This window comes from Salvelinus alpinus, chromosome 13 (assembly GCF_045679555.1).
Source record: "Salvelinus alpinus chromosome 13, SLU_Salpinus.1, whole genome shotgun sequence".
Classification (NCBI taxonomy): domain Eukaryota; kingdom Metazoa; phylum Chordata; class Actinopteri; order Salmoniformes; family Salmonidae; genus Salvelinus; species Salvelinus alpinus.
In genome coordinates, this window is record NC_092098.1 from 2018559 (window position 1) to 2038089 (window position 19531).

General features: G+C 40.7%; 2 protein-coding genes across 6 annotated transcripts in view; one reads left to right on the top strand and one right to left on the bottom strand.

Annotated features, from left to right (window-relative positions):
- Nucleotides 1-13821, top strand: part of alcama (activated leukocyte cell adhesion molecule a) — a 71934-nt gene extending 58113 nt beyond the window's left edge. For 2 of the 3 annotated variants that reach the window (XM_071337489.1, XM_071337491.1), the window contains 5 exons: nucleotides 9018-9147; nucleotides 10497-10526; nucleotides 11338-11449; nucleotides 11762-11879; nucleotides 12087-13821. In XM_071337489.1, coding sequence (XP_071193590.1) covers nucleotides 9018-9147; nucleotides 10497-10526; nucleotides 11338-11449; nucleotides 11762-11846 — 357 coding nt within the window. In that variant the 3' untranslated portion in view covers nucleotides 11847-11879; nucleotides 12087-13821. The remainder of the gene's footprint in view (nucleotides 1-9017; nucleotides 9148-10496; nucleotides 10527-11337; nucleotides 11450-11761; nucleotides 11880-12086) is intronic. The other variant, XM_071337490.1, reaches the window with a different exon arrangement.
- Nucleotides 13822-14593: 772 nt separating this feature from the next.
- cblb (Cbl proto-oncogene B, E3 ubiquitin protein ligase) overlaps nucleotides 14594-19531 on the bottom strand; it is a 187275-nt gene continuing 182337 nt past the window's right edge. For 2 of the 3 annotated variants that reach the window (XM_071337485.1, XM_071337486.1), the window contains 2 exons: nucleotides 18834-18962; nucleotides 14594-16438 (listed from right to left, as the gene is read on the bottom strand). In XM_071337485.1, the coding sequence (XP_071193586.1) occupies nucleotides 16179-16438; nucleotides 18834-18962 (389 nt within the window). In that variant the 3' untranslated portion in view covers nucleotides 14594-16178. Of the gene's footprint in view, nucleotides 16439-18833; nucleotides 18963-19531 lie in introns of those variants that run through there. The other variant, XM_071337487.1, reaches the window with a different exon arrangement.

The window sequence follows — 19531 nt, forward strand, 5'->3', positions numbered from 1 at the left end:
GCTGGTTGAACGTACTGCCAAATTCTATAAAATGACATTGAAGGCGGCTTATGGTATATAAATGAACGTTAACCTCTCTGGCAACAGCTATAGTGGACATTCCTGCAGTCAGCATGCAAATTGCGCGCTACCTCAAAACTTGAGACATCTGTGGCATTGTGTTGGGTGACAAAACTGTACATTTTATTGTCCCTAGCACAAGGTGCACCTGTGTAATGACCATGCTGTTTAGTCCGCTTCTTGATATCCCACACCTGTCAGGTGCATGGACCACCTTGGCAAAGGAGAAATGCTCACTAACAGGGATGTAAACCAATTTGTGCACAACATTTGAGAGAAATAAGCTTTTTGTGCATATGGACAATTTCTGGGATCTTTATATCAGCTCATGTAACATGGGACCAACACTTTACATGTTGTGTTTATATTTTTGTTCAGTGTATATGATATGATAAGCAAGATGTGTCAGACTCTGGTATCATTACTGACAAAAATGAAATACACATGCCCTCAGAAGTATACCCACCCCTTAACGTTTTCCACATTTTGTTGTGTTACAGCTTGAATTTAAAATGAATTAAATTTTGATTTTTTTTGTCACTGGGCTACACACAAAACACTGTAATGTCAAAGTAGAATTAATAATTTAATTAATATAAAACCAAAAGCTAAAATATCTTGAGTGAATAAGTATTCAACCCCTTACTCCTGAACTTATTTAGGCTAACAATTTGCTTAACAAGTCACATATTAAGTTGCATGGACTCACTCTGTAATAGTGTTTAACATGATTTTTTTTTATCTCTGTGCCCGCCACATACAATTATCCGTAATGTCCCTCAGTCGAGCTGTGAATTTCAAACATAGATTCAACCACAAATCCCTGGGAGGTTTTCCAATGCCTCACAATTTTTGTAAAAACATTTTTTTTTACCTTAGGCAAGTCAGTTAAGAACAATTTGTTATTTACAATGACTGCCTAGGAACTGTGGGTTAACTGCCTTCTTCAGGGGAAGAACGACAGATTGGGGATTCAATATAACAACCTTTCGATTACTGGCCCAAGGCTCTAACCACTAGGCTACCTGCCGCCCCAAAGAAGGGCACCTATTGGTAGTCACTACAAAGATACAGGTGTCCTTCCTAACTCAGTTGCCAAAGAGGAAGGAAACCGCTCAGGGAGTTCACCGAGGCCAATGGTGACTAAAACAGTTACAGAGTTTAAAGGCTGTTATAGGAGAAAATTGAGGATGGATCAGCAACTTTGTAGTTACTGTACAATACTAACCTAATTGACAGAGTGAAAAGAAGGAAGCCTGTACAGAATGTAAATATTCCAAAACATGCATCCTGTTTGCAACAAGGTACTGTTAGGTTCTAATTCTCAGAGTAAAAACCTCAATGCACACTATGAAAGCTTAACCAAGTTTATTCTCCCAGAGGATCAATACAGCTGCATTAGACAAAACATGTTTCAACCATCACAAGTATATATACTCCAATTTAGATGCACTCCTCCTTCTCTCCAACCCTTACATCTGTTATGGTTCGACAGGAAGACGAAGTGATGGGGTAATAAACCGTTCCTTCTCCCTTAAGGTGACCTGACCTGACCTCAACCCCCTTGATGTCTTATCCTAAGCTCTCTCCCCTTATCAATGCCTGCCACATGTGATCGCTTCGCTGCCCAACTCACAGCTGTCATGGTGCCTAGTACCAGACTGTGTCTCTTCTCCTCCCAGAGGATCCCTCCCTTAGGATCCCTGATGGCTAACATTAACATATCCTGACAGAATGTAAACGTTATACATTACCCTCTCTCCCTCAGTGACATGAATAAGTACATTTCATATTCTCAGAACCCAACAGTCCCCCCCTGTTGAACAATAGCTTCCTACTGTTCAACTTACATAAACTTGGAAATTACTTACAAAATGAACAAACAATGATGACAAAACATGAACAAAAAAAACAAAAAAAAAAGATTATAAATGAACAAACAATGATAACAAAACATTCACCGTGAGGTTTACAAACGCAGAGACTTATGGCCTCTGTTCTATGATCACACCATACACAATCTTATTGCCATCTCTCATAGAACACTGATAATAACGTGTCCCATGGATCTGTTGACTTCTCCTAGTTCAATTTTCTCCTTCTGGTTCCTAAGAGAGTGATAGCACAAATCTTGCAAAGCAACGAGAAGCACAAAACAGAACAGTATTAACAATGTGGTAAGCAACGCATAATTATATATGCATGAAAACCAAAGTCTGAGACCATGAGAATTCCCACTCTCTCTTCACCTGACTCTATGCCTTCAGGATACTTTTCTGCTAAAAAGCCTCCTCATGCTTTTGCCCAGTCTTCCCCTTTCCGGCCCCAGGTTATGAGAGGTGTTCCCAAGCCATGTCATTTTCACTTTGTTCCCCATCTCCTCCATTGCCACCTGATAGGCAAGTGCGTATCCCTAATCAAAGCCACATCACACTGTATATGCTATGATGCATTAACCAATAAAACAGCTAACCCAACCCAACTATGATGTTTAAAGTAGCTCCCAGACCCAACCCATCTGCATGTCTACAGTGGAATCTGGACTTTATAATTGAGAAAGGAGTATCCCTTAGCCAGATACCATTCGCTATAAATTATTGTTCAGTTTGGTCCCTAAGACGAGGTTCTAATCCCGTTCCTGGTACTTCATAGCACAAAAACACCATCTCATCCAATGGCATAAATCAATTGTCAACTCTAGATACTCCCATCTCAAGTAAACCCCCTCTTGACCTCACTCCTGGACAAGCTCACTGAGGGGAGTGAGCCTCTAGGTCATACACTATCCCAGGATAAGTGCAACATTAGAGAGGACATACAATGGTTCCAGACACTGCCATACACCTCCCCCCAATGCCAAAGGAGGGAGTGACTTGCGCACAGACATTTTGGAGACAAGTAATTGGTTCCCCCGTAATCACGCCATCCCTTCACATGGTTTAACAGATACATTCACATATGAAGACAATGTTCCATCCTGTCCCCTTCCTGATATTCTGCATAGCACCAGAGACATGTAAAAGACAAGCCTGACCTCTCCCCTCTCTGGGCCCCAAGTGACTGAGCCACAGCTGAGGGAAGAAATGCAACTGCCAACACTAGATTATATTAGAAATACATTCTAATAAAAAGTATATCACATAGGAATATTATGCAGATATGACATCTTAATGACTTATGTTACCCAACTAATTCTGATTCATCCACCACAATAACTACTGCATGTAATCTGTCAAGTGTTTGCTGGCTGTTAGAAATTGGGAAAGATATTAATGAAGTTGGAAGAATATCCAACCTAACAAAACTCTGAGTCACAGGTTCCTTGAAAGTTTATCATAGTGCCAGAAATGCCACCACTATCTCTTCTACTCTCACCAATGATCTGGGTATATGTAATGTTCAATTCCACTTTATAATAGTCCCTATATTGTGCACAGTTAGCTGTCCTCCCTCTCCTACGAGCTATCTCCTGTAACAATTATACATAGAGTGGTATCATTCCCAGAGACTATCACCACGACCTTAATTTATGAGCCCCCACATATCTCCACCGCAGTCACATTCCATCCCACTTAAACAGCCCTATATAAACATTCCGTCTCAAACACAGGCCTCATGTGTACCTCGCCTCCTGCTACAGAGACATTTGCACATATATCATTCCATCTAACCCATAACACACTAGTCACTACTCCTAATGCACTTCTGCAGTTATAAACATACTAAAACATTCTCAAATCAGTTAGTCAATATACATCAGTCCCTCCTCTGGAACAACGATCACTCTCATGTTCCACGAAACCTAAAAACATAGACTTGAAAAGGAAAGAGAAAAAAGTACATGTTTAATAACTTCACACCACACTTAATGCGATTGAAACTGGGAAAGAACCGTCCATCCGTTATGTTCTATACCCATGTTATGCTGGTCTCCATGCCATCTCCTTCATTTTCATCCTTGGGTGTAAACACAGACTATGAGCCTTGTATGCATCTAATTGTACCGTATCATCCAGCCATCTCTATATATCGATGTGATTTAACATAAAAATTCTGATGACATTGTAAAACAAAAGAGAACAACAAAAAAAACTTCATGGTTGACCCAAGCTATCATCCAATGAGTTCTCTAATAACCCCCCTGTCGGAGAAGACATAGATATAAGGTTTCTGGAGCCTCCCTAGGCCTAATAACTTTTAGCAGTGCCCCCACCCCTCACCGTATGAAAGCAACTCTCTCTCGCTGTATCCGAATCATAACTAAAACATTTGATAAATGATCCAACCCAAATTTAGAATGCCAGTCCTTAGTGCTTACTCTGAGTATGACTCAAATTCCAGCTTCTCAACCTAGCACACATCATCCCTGTTAGAAGGTACATTTATAAAAGGAACCTTTATAAAAGTTTTCCTGTCGCGAGTGGCCTGGTAATGAAAGATCGGTATCTCAATGCATTCTTAGTCTAAATTGTTTGCAGTGTGTAGACCAACCCCCCCCCCCCCCCTTCTCCCAGCACTTATCATTCTAGTGTGTCTTCTTCAGATAGCGTTACAGTTCATCTTCCCAACGGCACATGTAGCTCTTGCCTGTCACATTTGATGGCCCTTGATCATGCCGATTTCAATATCCAAATAGATACATCCGCTTCTCCCACGTACACAAGTCTCTCACCTGAGCCATTATCTCTCTCCACGCTCACTCCATACGCGCGGTCTCAGCACTACTGCCGACCGTACCCAGTTTTGGCTCAGACTCAGATTGGAGAGTTATAAGTCACTGTCGCATTGAATGCCTTTGTTGCTCTTTCTTCAGCCGGTTAGGGAGGGTTTTGAGGTTCATACACACTGTTTATGGTCAATACCATGCATTAAGACACGATCTGACATCACCTTCCATGATAACCTCAAGAGAGGACAGATCAGAACAACAGTTTAGTTCAATTCATTTCTGTTTCAGGAAATCCAGACAAGCATTGACTATATGACAAATTATTACATTCCCAATTTTCTTAATAACCTTATCTATACGACAAATGTCAAAGAGCATACATACATACTGTTACTGTTGAAACCATTTTCAAACTTGGTTCATACTCCCTTCTTTTACTGGTGAAAAATTACCAGATCAGGGAGTTAGCACCCTAACCCTCTGGGAATCACACACTCCAGTAGTCCCAATCTGGTGAAACTTGTATTGAAACAAAAACAAAAAATGAAATCAGCAATACACATATCACAATCCATTTGAAGTAACTGTCATCCCTTATTAACATATATTTTTCCCTCTATATGCAGACTGAACAAAGTACGTTTGTAAATTTACCCAAAGCTCTTGATAGTATCACTGATATTTAATAAGCTTACGTATCGGCCTCACGGCCTTCGTCAGAGCTTTTGTGATAAAAAAAAAAAATGCACCCTTATGGAGACCTAGCCCCACCCACATCCGTTCCACACGTCGAAGGGGGTTGGAGGCAAAGGAAAAACAAATAAGTGCTACCAAATATAACAATATGCATTTCATAAATATTACAAAAGTGTATAAATAAGACGTATTAAACACATCTGTACAACCACAATGAGGACATAGCAAGTTTTCATTAGTCATTGGGTACATCGTTCGAAAAACATCAGAGTAATCTGAAATAGGCACATAATTCATGTTCAAATTCACAACATAACATACATTGGCATTTCATCATTAAGTCCTTTAGGAAATAATGTCTGGAGGGTGAAAATCCCAAAACATTCTCTTTTGCATTTACATTTAAATAAAACTTAAACATTTTAAAACTTTTGCTCAGAGTATTATTAATATCACTCCCCCTGTCTGATATCTTAACTTTCTCTATGCCACAAAATCTAAAAGGTAGAAATGTCATGCTTCAGGTCATTAAAATGTACAGCGACTGGATAATCCCTGTCGTTTCTCCTCCTTTTATGTTCACTAATTCTTTGTTTGAGAGGGCGGGAGGTTTTACCGACATAGCAGAGCCCACATGGACATTTAATAATGTAAATAACATGGGTGGTGGAACACGTAATAATGTCATTTATTTTGAACCGTTTTCCTGTGTGTGGGTGGCAGAAATATTCACACTTCATCATATTGTTGCACTGTGCACATCCTCTGCATTTATAGCTACCATTTGGTAGAGGGCGTAAAAGAGCCTGGCTGATTTTCTTTTGTGGCTAGCAGTTGGCATGAACCAATTTATTGCGTAAATTGTGACCTCTCCTATACACAATAAGTGGTGGATTGTTCAAATCAGCCGGCAAAGCTGAGGCCGATACGTAAGATTATTAAAGATCAGTGATACTATCAAAATGGCGTTTCCTTGTTCAACTGTTACCATGCACCTGCAAATAAGATTGCTCAGATGTGCGAGTGCCTTTTGAATTTTAAATTTACCCAAAGACCATGACCCCAGGGAACCGGTAATTTTCCTTTGAACACGTGATTCAAAAACAAAATGTTAAATAAAAAATAAACAGATTTGGGCCTCCCGGGTGGCGCAGTGGTCTAGGGCACTGCATCGCAGTGCTAGCTGCGCCACCAGAGTCTCTGGGTTCGCGCCCAGGCTCTGTCGCAGCAGGCCGCGACCGGGAGGTCCGTGGGGCGACGCACAATTGGCATAGCGTCGTCCGGGTTAGGGAGGGTTTGGCCGGTAAGGATATCCTTGTCTCATCGCGCTCCAGCGACTCCTGTGGCGGGCCGGGCGCAGTGCGCGCTAACCAAGGGGGCCAGGTACACGGTGTTTCCTCCGACACATTGGTGCGGCTGGCTTCCAGGTTGGAGGCGCGCTGTGTTAAGCAGTGCGGCTTGGTTGGGTTGTGCTTCGGAGGACGCATGGCTTTCGACCTTCGTCTCTCCCGAGCCCGTACGGGAATTGTAGCGATGAGACAAGATAGTAATTACTAGCGATTGGATTCCACGAAAATTGGGGAGAAAATGGGATACATTTATTTAAAAAAAACAAAAAACAGATTCGAATAACCAATCAACTTAGAATTACAACTCTTGATAACCCCATAAGGAAATAATAATATCTCATAACTAGTGTTTCTCATTCATTTTATAATTAAATCCCACCTGTTTTGATCATTTCTAGTGAGATTGATCAGGCCTCACCAGAAAGTCGGGATACCGGGCATTCGACACCATTAAATATCTCATCTCCCTTTTCTTTCCCTGTCCTTCCGAAACCATTTAAAAAACCTTTCAAACATTTCCACCCTTCTGCATACCCAATTTAAAACTGAATTGAAAAGACTCCATTAAATAAATCCCACAGTATTAACACCCCTAATGCATATTCATAACCGGTAAGTTGTGTGTACGTGTGGGTGTGGTAAACCGTAGGTAAAAAACACATGAACAGGCCTCAGTTATCTGGAACTCCGTTTATGGCCATAATTTATGTATCTTTAATTTAGCATGTACTATTCTCCATAACCACCGCGCCACAATGTTCATGAACTAACTAAACAAATTAAAAGTAAATTTTAGGTCTAGTAACCCCTTTGCTAATTCCTCATTACCCCTCCACCCTTTCGTACATTCTAGAAATCTATTTCAGAATAAGACGACATAAAATGTAAATCTATTTCATAATAAAAGCATAAAATGTCTCATGAGATCAAAAAAAAAACAAGGCTTTCTGAGTTTGCAAATGATTTAAATTTGTCATCGTAAGGAATCTGCGATATTTGATCCTGGCATCTATTAAAAAGTTGGGTAAGACGTGATCGCATACGTCTTCCTTCATATAGAAACGGTAATCTCTATGAACCACTATCGATCGAACCGAAAAATGCAAACACTTGCATAGCAGCATTCCCTCCGAATGCAGCAGGTTCCAGTACCACCTTACACGCATTCTTCCAATATCTGATAATTCCGTTTTCCCTGCCGTATTAACCCCTCGCACGTCTGCGAAGTGAGCGGAGTTATAGTCCACTCTCAAAACATTTTGCTCTGTTTCATCCACAACCCCCACAATTGTCGATTTGATCACAGGTTTCAAACCTGCCATCAAAGCCGAAGTGCGAATTCTATCAATGCACTCCTGTACCCAGTCTTTTTGTAGCTCAGTACATCTATTAATTACCCATATCCAAGCCGAATTGGTAGAATGCTTGTGCACTTCTTTCAGCGCTTCCATGGCTTTATTAAAATCCTCTAGCTCCGCTTGGAGAATTGGGGGCCATATGTCGCCATACCAATAGTTATTATTCCCAAACATGTCCCATCGGTGTCCATGGTGTTTTAGATTTCTTCACTCCCGTCTCTACTACACACCTTCTATTAACTATTTTCCAAGGTAGTGAGTTTTTCAGGATAAAAAAAGAAACGGAATGGAGCCAAGCCAAGCATGGTGAAATCCCAGAGCAGTTTCCTTCCTCTCCGGCAACTGAGTTAGTAAGGACGCCTGTATCTTTGTAGTGACTGGGTGTATTGATACACCATGCAAAGTATATTAATAACTTCACTATGCTCAAATAGATATTCAATGTCTGCTTTTTAAATTTGAGCCCTTCTTTACAAAGCGTTGGGAAACATCACTAGTCTTTGTGGTTGAAACTGTGCTTGAAAATCACTGCTCGACTGAGGGACCTTAGTGATAATTGTATGTGTGGGGTACAGAGTTGAGGTAGTCATGTGACTTGTAAAGCACATTTTTACTCTAGAACTTATTTTAGGCTTGCCATAACAAAGGGGTTTGAATACTTATTGACTCAAGCTTTTAATGTTTTATTAATTTGTGGTGCCAATATATTTGACCACATCTGTAGATTTAGACATTTGTTAAAAGTTTAAATTTGTATGTTTTAATGTGGTGTAGGCATACGTGCGTACATGTTTGAAAAAGCACGGCCGAAGTCTATTGTTGGACTTTTATTCATATGCCTGTGTGTGCTCCTTCTAAACGCCCCAAATGTCTTTGTTCTATCAGGAGGAGAATTCCTATATCAATGGCAAGGCAACTCACAAGATCACGGTGGTACCCACAGGAAACCTGACCGTCACCTGCATTGCGACCAACAAGCTGGGAAATCACTTCATGGCCCTCCACGTCTCCTCCTGTGAGTGCACCTGTGGCGACTGCAGCTAACAAGTGCCAAACGCTAACCCACAGTAGCGTACTGTACCTACACTAACTCCTGGTCACTTCTCTGTAACTGCTTCTCTCTAACACTAAATCACAGCCCACTTCCCTCAACTGCGAACTTACAGTAGCCTACACTACACCCTTCCTACTTGACTAGTGCAAGCCTACAGATGAATGTCAACTTTCCCAGTGGCTACTTCTCTTTTAAACGAGTATAATACATCGGTTAATTCAATGTCTGTAAACTGTTCATGGTTCTTGTTGATATGCATTGTTATTTTGACGTTATCCATAATGAAGGTTTAGTGAAACTAATCGGGAATCGTCCATTTGAAAAACGGACATGCTGGGGTAATAATTACATAACCGATGTTCTATAGTTATACAAGTTCTGTGTAAAGGGGGCTTTATGGGGCCCTATTATGTCGGATATTCGGGGATGATTGAAGTGGGAAAAGTCACATGACTTTCCATTTACCTTGGTTGTCAATTTGTAGATGCATTGGCCTATACAGAGGGTAAATAAGTAAAAACCAATCAACAACCGCCAAGTAAAGTGAAGGATCATTTAAATGTTATTTTGTTCAGAACTGCTCTTTAAACATAGATGATTAGATTAATGTCACCATGGTAGGTATGCTGAAGGCTAATGCTGGACTTTACAGATTAATTTCATCTGCTGAACATTGTGCCATTGGCTGTTCCTTTCTCATCCTTTCGCTCTCTTTCCTTCACTGTCTCTCTTTCTGCTCTGCATCGGTTTAGTTTGGTTTGATTAGGTTTGTCTTTGTCGAGCATAGAGAATGATAGAGGCCTCTAGTGGCCAAAAGGCAGTTTTAACATGGGCAGTGCCATTGAGGGCTTCCAGCATTTTAAAGTAGTCAACTGGGTGGGGAGTCCTATGAGTTGTAACCTCAATGGCACTGCCCATGCTGTCACAGATGTTTAAATGGCACATACTGTATATACAGATGAGTCCTCTATCTCTATGGTGTCAAGGTGCTGGACTGTCCTCCCTTATCTCTTCCTCTCGGTGTCAAGCTGCATTAAATTTCCTTCTCACTACTTCTGACAAAATGGCGTATTGTGGCTACAGTATACAAAGCAAAATAAAAGTGCCTAATTTTCACTTGCTTGCTCACCAAATCTACACTCTTCTGGCTGATATTCTGAATGGTTAGGGATTGTTTGCCTTTTTTTATAGCAATTTCAGCTCTTACAGTTGTTCTGCTTTTCAACTCATGGAAACAGTACCCAGTTTAATTTCTATATATAATTAATAATGTATATATGAAGTTAATTTCATTTTATATCTGATTTCAGTAATTATGGACGAAAAAATGCCAGGAAAAGGTAAGATATCCCCTTAACCCCCCCCCCCGATGAGAATTATTTGACTCCTTTGACTTTCTAGTGACTTGAAAATGGCTGCCCAACTAATATAATAAATAATAATGACCGTTTAGCAGACGCTGTTATCCAAAGCGACTTAGTCATGCATACATACATTTTACATATGGGTGGCCCTGGGAATCGAACCCACAATCCACAAACTGAACCATACAGGGCCACCAACTACCAGGGTTGGCGTGAATTATGTATTTTTTCCTTTTAAAGCCCATCATTTTCTATGAGTATTACTTAATTTGAAGCGATACCAACCCTGTTGACTATTGGGTAGAGGTGAAATCATCTGGTACTGGATTACACTGTATCTTCTGATACCTAGACTCCCGAGAGCCTTTTATTTATTGATTTAACCTTTTATTTAACTAGGCAAGTCACTTAAGAACAAATTCTTATTTATGGGACGGTCACGGCCGGTTGTGATACCACCTGGAATCAAACCAGGGTCTGTAGTGACGCCTCTAGCACTGAGATGCAGTGCTTTAGACCGCTACGCCACTCGGGAGCCTTGGATGGCTTTGTTGACGCTCTTGGGGATTGAACAGCCCGGCATGACAAACCCTTCTCAAATGTCATCCCCATAAACAACCAAACTAACAGCAGTAGTGCTCATACAAACATGGCTCCCACATCTTCATTTAGTTTTGCTTGCCCACTCATACAGTACTATTCATCTTTGTGTGTGTGAGATAGAGAAAGACAGAGAGTAGACAGTGTTTTTGCTGGTGCACTATTTGACATGTTGTTTTGTTTGTAGGGGCACAGGAAGACAGTTCGGACCAGGCTATATGGATTGTGATCTTTGTTGTTGTGCTCATCATAGCTGCTGCTGTTATGGGGCTGGCCTATTGGCTTTACATGAAATCAAGGTACACACTTACACGTATCATTATATTTTAGTTGTATAGTATGATCATATTCCTGCCCAAAACAAAAGGGGACAGATTTATTAAGCATATGCACTTATCTTTTACAAACCTAAATCTTGAGGGACGTAAACGTTGAGGACGGAATAAAAGGTACACTAAAGATTGAGAACGTATAAGACATTGAAGTAAATGCAAACTTTGCACCTGGTGCATTGGCTTAGTAAGTTTAGCCCAAAGTGTAATAAGTATATTACAATGAGGGGAGAATTACATAAAAATAGGAGTTTTAAGTAAAGTGAATCTCTTCTTCAGACAAGGGAGCTGGAAAACAGGAGAGAAGGAAGCCGGAACATCCGAAGAGAGCAAGAAACTGGAGGAGTGCACAGCTAAGGTGTAGAGACAGCCGGGCTGTACTCGAGAGACGAAGAAGGTATGCACTGACAATGCACCGAATTGATCGTTTTTAAAATATAATTTGACATTTACCTTGCTATGTTGGTGGCGAGACGAGTTTTTCTGTTTTGATAAGAAATCTTGTTTTTACAGGACTCAAACATACAGTTTGATGCTTGATTATTTTCCCATCTAAAATGGTGAAAAGTCCTGTTAAAAATGAGTGCATTGATTTCTGTTTCAGGAAATAAGTAGAAGAGGCCTTGACCTTTGGAACGACACCGAAACGAAGGCATTTGATTGGCTTCCAAATGAGCAGCATGTATTGCAGAATGCTTCCTAATCCAGATGAACAGTCCCACCCACCGACCCACAGTCTCAGAGGAAGAAAAGATAAACATTTTGTGTTGTTAATTGATTTTCAGTCAGCACTGAAGACTGCTTCTCATTTTCTTTTTGTGTTCCTGGAGAATGCTCAATTGTCTAGCGTGTCGTGATGGTGTGGTGGGTTTGTCTTCTTTTTTTTTTTCTGTTTTAATTTAGTAAAAATAATGTCAAATTCACTGTACACCTTTTAGGTGACCTAGCTGCTCTACACTGCTGTTACCCCTCTGTTCCTCGAGGTTACATTTCAAATCTTTACACTCGATTTTTTTGAAGCTGCACCTTTTTTTGTTACTCCCATAAACGTTCTTTGTTATCCCCCTGGGGACAAGTGGCAAATGGAAATATCTGGACATTTTTCTTTTAGTGTCGCTGCCAATTGCAAGTCTCACCAATTCAATTATTGGGGCTACACTTTTTGTTGTGCTGGACAATCAGAAATTGGCTGAATCACAAATACGAGTTTTATTTTAGTGCAACTTGTCTTCATTGGGTCTCACTTACTAGCTACAAACTAAATAAGGTGAGGCAAATGCCTCATCCCAATTTCTAAGATAGAGAATAATATATATATATATTATGACTCAGTTGGTTGTCGGTGTAAGTTTGGAACCAACAAACTGAATGCCGCTAGCCTCAAACATCTCCACAAAATGCAAATCAGCTCACTTTTATCTAATTGGTTGATGGTGTAACGATGCAAGACATTTGCAGGTCAGATTTGCCAGCCGTTCTGCACAAAAATGTAGCTACCCTTTTTGTTTTTCTGAAATGTTTCGCCCGACTTGAGTTGCACATGTTGTTGTGAACTGTTGTTTTACATGGAGCATTCTGACGAATCTGCGGACATTGCTCCCTCTTACCTGTTAAATCAGATATAGTCATAACACTAATATATTTTTTATTGTGCATCTCTCTCAGTTTTCAGTTAAAACGGTGTTGTTGTCATCTCTGTTATTGTTTCCCTCTCCGGTGTCATACTGTAGTGAAAGGCCATTTACTAGTGTAGTTATTCATGGTTCTGTTTTGCCGTTTAAGCGGGTTCACTGTAAATACGTCGGGTGTGAATGTCCAGCGTGTGTTTTGCTCTATTTATACTGTGTGAGACCTGTCAGGTTAGCTGCACTTCGGCATGCCTACTAGTACCACCCATAATACATTCTGATTTCAACCTCGAACGTTCATTATTTAAACTGTTGAAAATGTACTTTATGGTGGAATGAGAGTTACATAAAACAGCAGAGATTTTTTGTGTGTTTTGGTTTTCTTTTTAGGGTCTGAAGGACTGTAATTGAAACGGTGAGGATGATGGTAAAAGTATGATAGGAAAGTTGTGTTTCCATGCATTTAGTTAATTTAGTATAATCAGGTCAACAGTGAAACCAAAGAGGGTAAGATGAGAAGGCCAAAAAGGTATTGTGAATACTGAATTTTGTACTTTTGTTGAGAATAAAGTGTACATTTTTAAGTAGTGTTTTTTTTCTTTCAAGGTATGTCAGCACCAATTTAAACAAAAACACATTTCCATCATGTTTTGTTGTTTCAGATTTTTGCTGTAATGAAAAGCGCTATACAAATTAAATGTATTAAAGCTACACTGGTTACACGTTTCGTATATGTTCAAGTCAGACAATCACAGCAAATTTAAGCTTCAACTTCCAAGTCAGACCTTCCAATATTATGCCACAAAACAAACTGCATTGTTTTGTGGAAAACTCCTCCACCCTATAAATGAGTTTGCATACATCATGGGCTCCCAAATGACACAGCGATCTAAGGCACTGCATCTCAGTGCTAGAGGCGTCGCTACAGACCCTGGTTCAATTCCAGGCTGTATCACTACCGGCCTTGATTGGGAGTTCCAAAGAGCGGCGCACAATTGGCCCAGCGTCGTCTGGGTTAGGGTTTGGCCGGGGTAGGCCGTCATTGTAAATAAGAATTTGTTCTTAACTGACTTGCCTAGTTAAATAAAGGTTCAAATACATTTTCAAAAATGAAAGACTCATGTTAATACTGGCTTTTATGAAAACAAAAAAAATGTATAAACAAAACAAATCACTGGTTACTTTAATTACTGAACAATGACAATAATCATGAAGTGAAGGCTTTCATAATGTCTAAGTTAATTGCACACATCACAATGCTTAACACGTTCCACAACGAATTTTCATCAAACAAAATTCATGGCAGGAGAGAGAAACAGAATGAGAAAACCACCACTTCTAACCTAATGAAGGCCACTTCACTCCCCCCCCCTTCCTTTTTTCGAGCCAGATGGAATAAAACATGTTCACTTTGAGACTTTCAAGTTTAAAGATGAAAAATAATTAGACCAGTGCAAAATAAAGCTTCAAATAGGAGAGGAGAAATAATGCGGTTATTTTATTGAAACGGACAAAGCCAGGGATGGTACTGTAATAGGTAGTTGACACAGGGGGAGTGAAGGGAAAATGCCTCCTTTTTTATTCACGTCTTTTTGGGCTTTGTGTGGCATTCCTCTTGATATCGACTTGAAGCACTTTGAAATCCCTGACGGTGGCTAATGACGCAAGAGTCACATTAGGAGCAGCGTAGTTGCTCAGAGGTTCTCTCTGAAAGACACCCGTGTCAAAGCAATGCACCCTGGAATTAGGACGTACAGTTTGTCTCCGGTTGTGTGGGAATGCGTCTACATATTTCGGCATACAGTAACTAAGCAACAACAGGATTTCAAAATAATATTGACTTATCTGTGTAATAGTGGTTGTCCTCTCCATTTGTGATCCACAAGAGCAGTCCTCCCATTTAAATGTAAACAAGAACTAACAACACATAATGTATATTCATTTGTAGAACCAGTCAACGCAAAGGTATTGGCTCGGTGGTATCATTATCTAACTTAATTTTGGCACGTAAAAAAAAAAATACGTTTTTCTATAATCTGAGAGCAAAAGTGTACTAATAACGGTTTGTGCCTTGAGCGGAATGTCTCGGGAATGCATGTACCCCCTCAAGTTAACAAATACTTTCAGTGGGGTTGTCTTTCACTGAAGAAATCAAAACAAAACACACACGTATGCACATGCACGCACACAAACACACAAGGCTGCATCTGGTTTCATCTGTGGTTCTGAGACGAGAGGAACCGTTAAGGGTCATGTTACTGTCCCACCCCGTTGCTTATTGTATATTCACCAGGTTGTTGCTGGGAGGAAGGAATTAGAAAAACCAATAGTGGACCTCCAGAGTGGCCTAATGGTGCCTCTGCTACGGACCTGGGAGCTTCTGGGAGTCAATAACACCACTCAAAAGCCTCTCTCTCTCCCAGCCTCTTCCTACAACAACAACAACCACAGCAGCAGCTCATTAAGACAGAGAATTCAGCTAGGGCACCAGGAACACCATCTTTACTGGACTGCACACTAGTATACCTCTCAGAGAGATGGAGAGAGAAGGATAGAGAGAATTAGGTGATTGAGAGTGATGGACGGGTCTTTAGGTATGTTTGAGACAGATGGAATAAGGACCATAGGCAACAACGTCAATAAACATAGAAGAACATTTTGTAACAGTTTGTTACAGACATCCCATCCCTGATTGGCTGATTATGAAAGGCTGGGGGATGGGCAGGTGGGGAGGGGGATCAGCAGCAGTAGTGGCAGGAGCAGAAGGGTAACGCAGAGGCCAGCACTAGCAAAGCTCGCCTGAATTCTTTCCATCACAGGATTAACATGCTGGTAGACAAACTCTGTTCTCTGTCTCTCTGATTTGATTTAGCTTCGAACAGATAGTTGTGGATGGACTCCCGATCTGTGGAAAAATGCAGTCCACGGATCAGCGTTTTCCAAGCTTACTCTCCTTTTTTTGGTCAGAACGAGCTAGCGAGGGATAACAAGATAAAATAAGCCCTTTCCTTCTACCCCAGCGCACACAGAGGCACAAGTTGTCTCCTATTTGGGTCCCCTTCTCAGAGTTATAGTTTGAGTCTAGGGGCCACTAAGGCAAACTCTCGGAGAATGTTCCGTGCCACGTCCACTTTGTTCTGAGCAATCATGAGTGCCCTCTTCACATCCTCGAAAGAATAGCCCTCTCCCATGAGTTTGGCGATTTTGGCGTCTGTACTCTCACTGGCTGAGTCCTGCCCATGATTCTTCCTCTGATGGATGTCCGGAGGGGTCTTCCGAGGGAGCGGCTTAGGCGGCCTGGCAGGTGCCTGCAAATAATCTACGTCCACTGCAAAGAAAATTGAATGGATAAGTCAATGGATGACGGGTAGGTAAAAAGCTTCTTTCAAGTGGCTTTTAGCATGAGGGGCTTTAAGAGCTATTCAAAAAAGTTTCATTCATTATCAATAATGGAATCATGCATTTGTATTTATTATTTATTATGCCAAGGCAGCAGCTTCTCTTCCTCGGGTCCAGCAAAAATTAAGGCAGTAATATACACTATTATACAATTTTTAAACATTAAAATACATTTTACAAACGATTTCACAATACATTAAGTGTGTGCCCTCTGGCCACTACAACACAATCCAGGTGTACACGTGTGTATAGTCTGTATGATATGTGTGTTTGTATGTGTGTGTTTGTACCTGTGTGTGTGAATTTTCGCAGCCCTCACTGTTCCATAAGGTGTATTTTTAATCAGTTTTTTTTTAAATCTGATTTTACTGTTTGCGTGAGTTACTTGAAGTGGAATAGAGTTTCATGTAGTCATGGCTCATAGTCTGTTCTGGACTTGGGGACTGTGAAGAGACCGCTGGTGACATGTCTTGTGGGTTATGCATGGGTGTCTGACCTGTGTGCTAGTAGTTTAAACAGACAGTTTATTAGTTTAAGAAGTATCAACATGTCAATACTTTTTACAAAAACAAGAAGTTTGAGCCATGAGAGATTGACATGCATATTATTAATGTTAGCTCTCTGTGTACATTTAAGGGCTAGCCGTGCTGTCCTGTTCTGGCCCAGTTGTAATTTTCCCAAGTCCTTCTTTGTGGCACCTGACCAGAAGTGCAACCCATGTGTGACTAAACTAGGGCCTGTAGGACCTGCCTTGTTGATATTGTTGTTATGAAAGGAGAGCAGTGCTTTATTATGGATAGACTTCTCCCCATCTTAGCTACTGTTGCATCAATATGTTTTGACCATAATAGTTTACAATCCAGGGTTTCTCCAAGCAGTTTAGTCTCCTCAACTTGCTCAATTTCCACATGATTATTCATTACGAGATGTAGTTGAGGTTTAGGGTGTAGTGAATGATTTGTCCCAAATACAATGCTTTTAGTTTTTGAAATATTTAGGACTGGTGTATTTCTTGCCACCCATTCTGAAACTAACTGCAGCTCTTTGCAATCAATTCAGTCTCTGTAGTAGCTGACGTGTACAGTGTTGAGTCATCTGCATACATAGACACACAGGCTTTACTCAAGGGCAGTGGCAGGTCATTAGTAAAGATTTTTTGAAAGTAAGGGGCCTAGACAGCTGCCCTGGGGAATGTCTGATTCTACCTGGCTTATGTTGGAGAAGCTACCATTGAAGAACACCCTCTGTGTTTTGTCAGACAGATACATCTCAATCCACAATATAAGAAGGGGGTGTAAAGCCATAACATCTATGTTTTTCCAGCAGCATACTATGATCAATAATGTCAAAAGCCGCACTGAAGTCTAACAAAACAGCTCCCACAATCTTTTAATTATCAATTTCTCTCAGCCAATCATCAGTCATTTGTGTGAGTGCCGTGCATGTTGAATACCCTTCCCTATAATCGTGCTGAAAGCCTGTTGTTCATTTATTTCATGTAAAGTTTACTAAGGTTTGGTAACATGCTTTATTGGTCAGCTATTTGAGCCAGTAAAGGGGGCTTTACTATTATTGGTCAGCTATTTGAGTCAGTAAAGGGGGATTTACTATTATTGGGTAGCGGAATGACTTGCGCTTCCCTCCAGGCCTGAGGGCACACGCTCTCTAGTAGGCTTAGATTGAAGAGATGGCAAATAGGATCGTCCGCTATTGTCCTCTGTAATTTTCCATCCAAGTTGTCAGACCCCGGTGGTTTTTCCATTGTTGACAGACAACAATAATTTGTTCACCTCTTCCACACTCACTTTATGGAATTCAAAACAACAGTGCTTGTCTTTCATTATCTGGTCAGTTATACTTGGATGTGTTGGTTCGGCGTCTGTTGCTGGCATGTCATGCCTAAGTTGCCAATTAAAAAATCATTAAAGTAGTTGGCAATATCAGTGGTTTTTGTGATGAATGAGCCATCTGATTCAATAAATGATGGAGCTGAGTTTGCCTTTTTGACCCAGATTTTATTTAAGGTGCTCCAAAGATTTGTACTATCAATCTTTATATCATTTATCTTTGTTTCATAGTATAGTTTCTTCTTCTTTTTGTTCTGTTTAGTCACATGATTTCAAAATGTGCAGTAGGTTATGCAGCCAGACTTATTTGCCATTCCTTTTACCTCATCCCTCTCACCCATAACATTTTCTAACAATTCCCCATCAATCCACAGATATTTAACTGTTTTTTTGCATGCATTATTGTTGATTGTATTTTAAATCATTCAAAAAGCGAAACTATTCAATAATAAAAAATCCTACAGTATTAAATTGTACCTTGGGTGGGGGGTAACTGGTCGTACTCCTGGGACTGTGATGTCCGGATAGGGCTCTTCATGTTGTCCCCCGTTTGTCTCCTCACAGGGGGCAGAGGGGCCACAGCGCTCAGCATATCAAACACAGTATCTGAAACCAAACCATTTACAACTGTGAGGGGAAAAGATTGTCTACACTTCAAACAATAACTGCATGTTTGTCCTCTATCCACGTAGAATTGTGGCCTTTCATTTTTTAAATTACAGTGGATGAGAGTGACAGATGCACAGACCTGGCAGATGTGCAGACCAGGTGACACAGCGAGAGGAGCTGTGACCCACTGGTCTGGACATGCTGTCGCTATAATTCCATATTCCGTTCTCCTCCAAAATGAATGCATATATTGGTTTTCTCAAATGTTATTTTTTTCCTGGGGAGTTGAGAACCCTGGTTGATTGGATTTAAAAATCAAACAGTTGTAATGAACGGGGGGGCTGTGTGTGGGTGTTTGAGTGAGAAAGACAGAGGAGAACCAACCAGTACAAGCAGAGCCCCATTCATTATCGGGGCTTCGTGCCGACAACATCAAAACTAACTCCCTAGACTCTGAAGTCAGGAGAACTTTGGTATCAGAGATATGCATTTTGTAGAATCAAGCTTTTTTAAAGGACAGTGGAATAGGGATAGGGAGGCGGCAGATTTGTGGCCATCTGATGGAT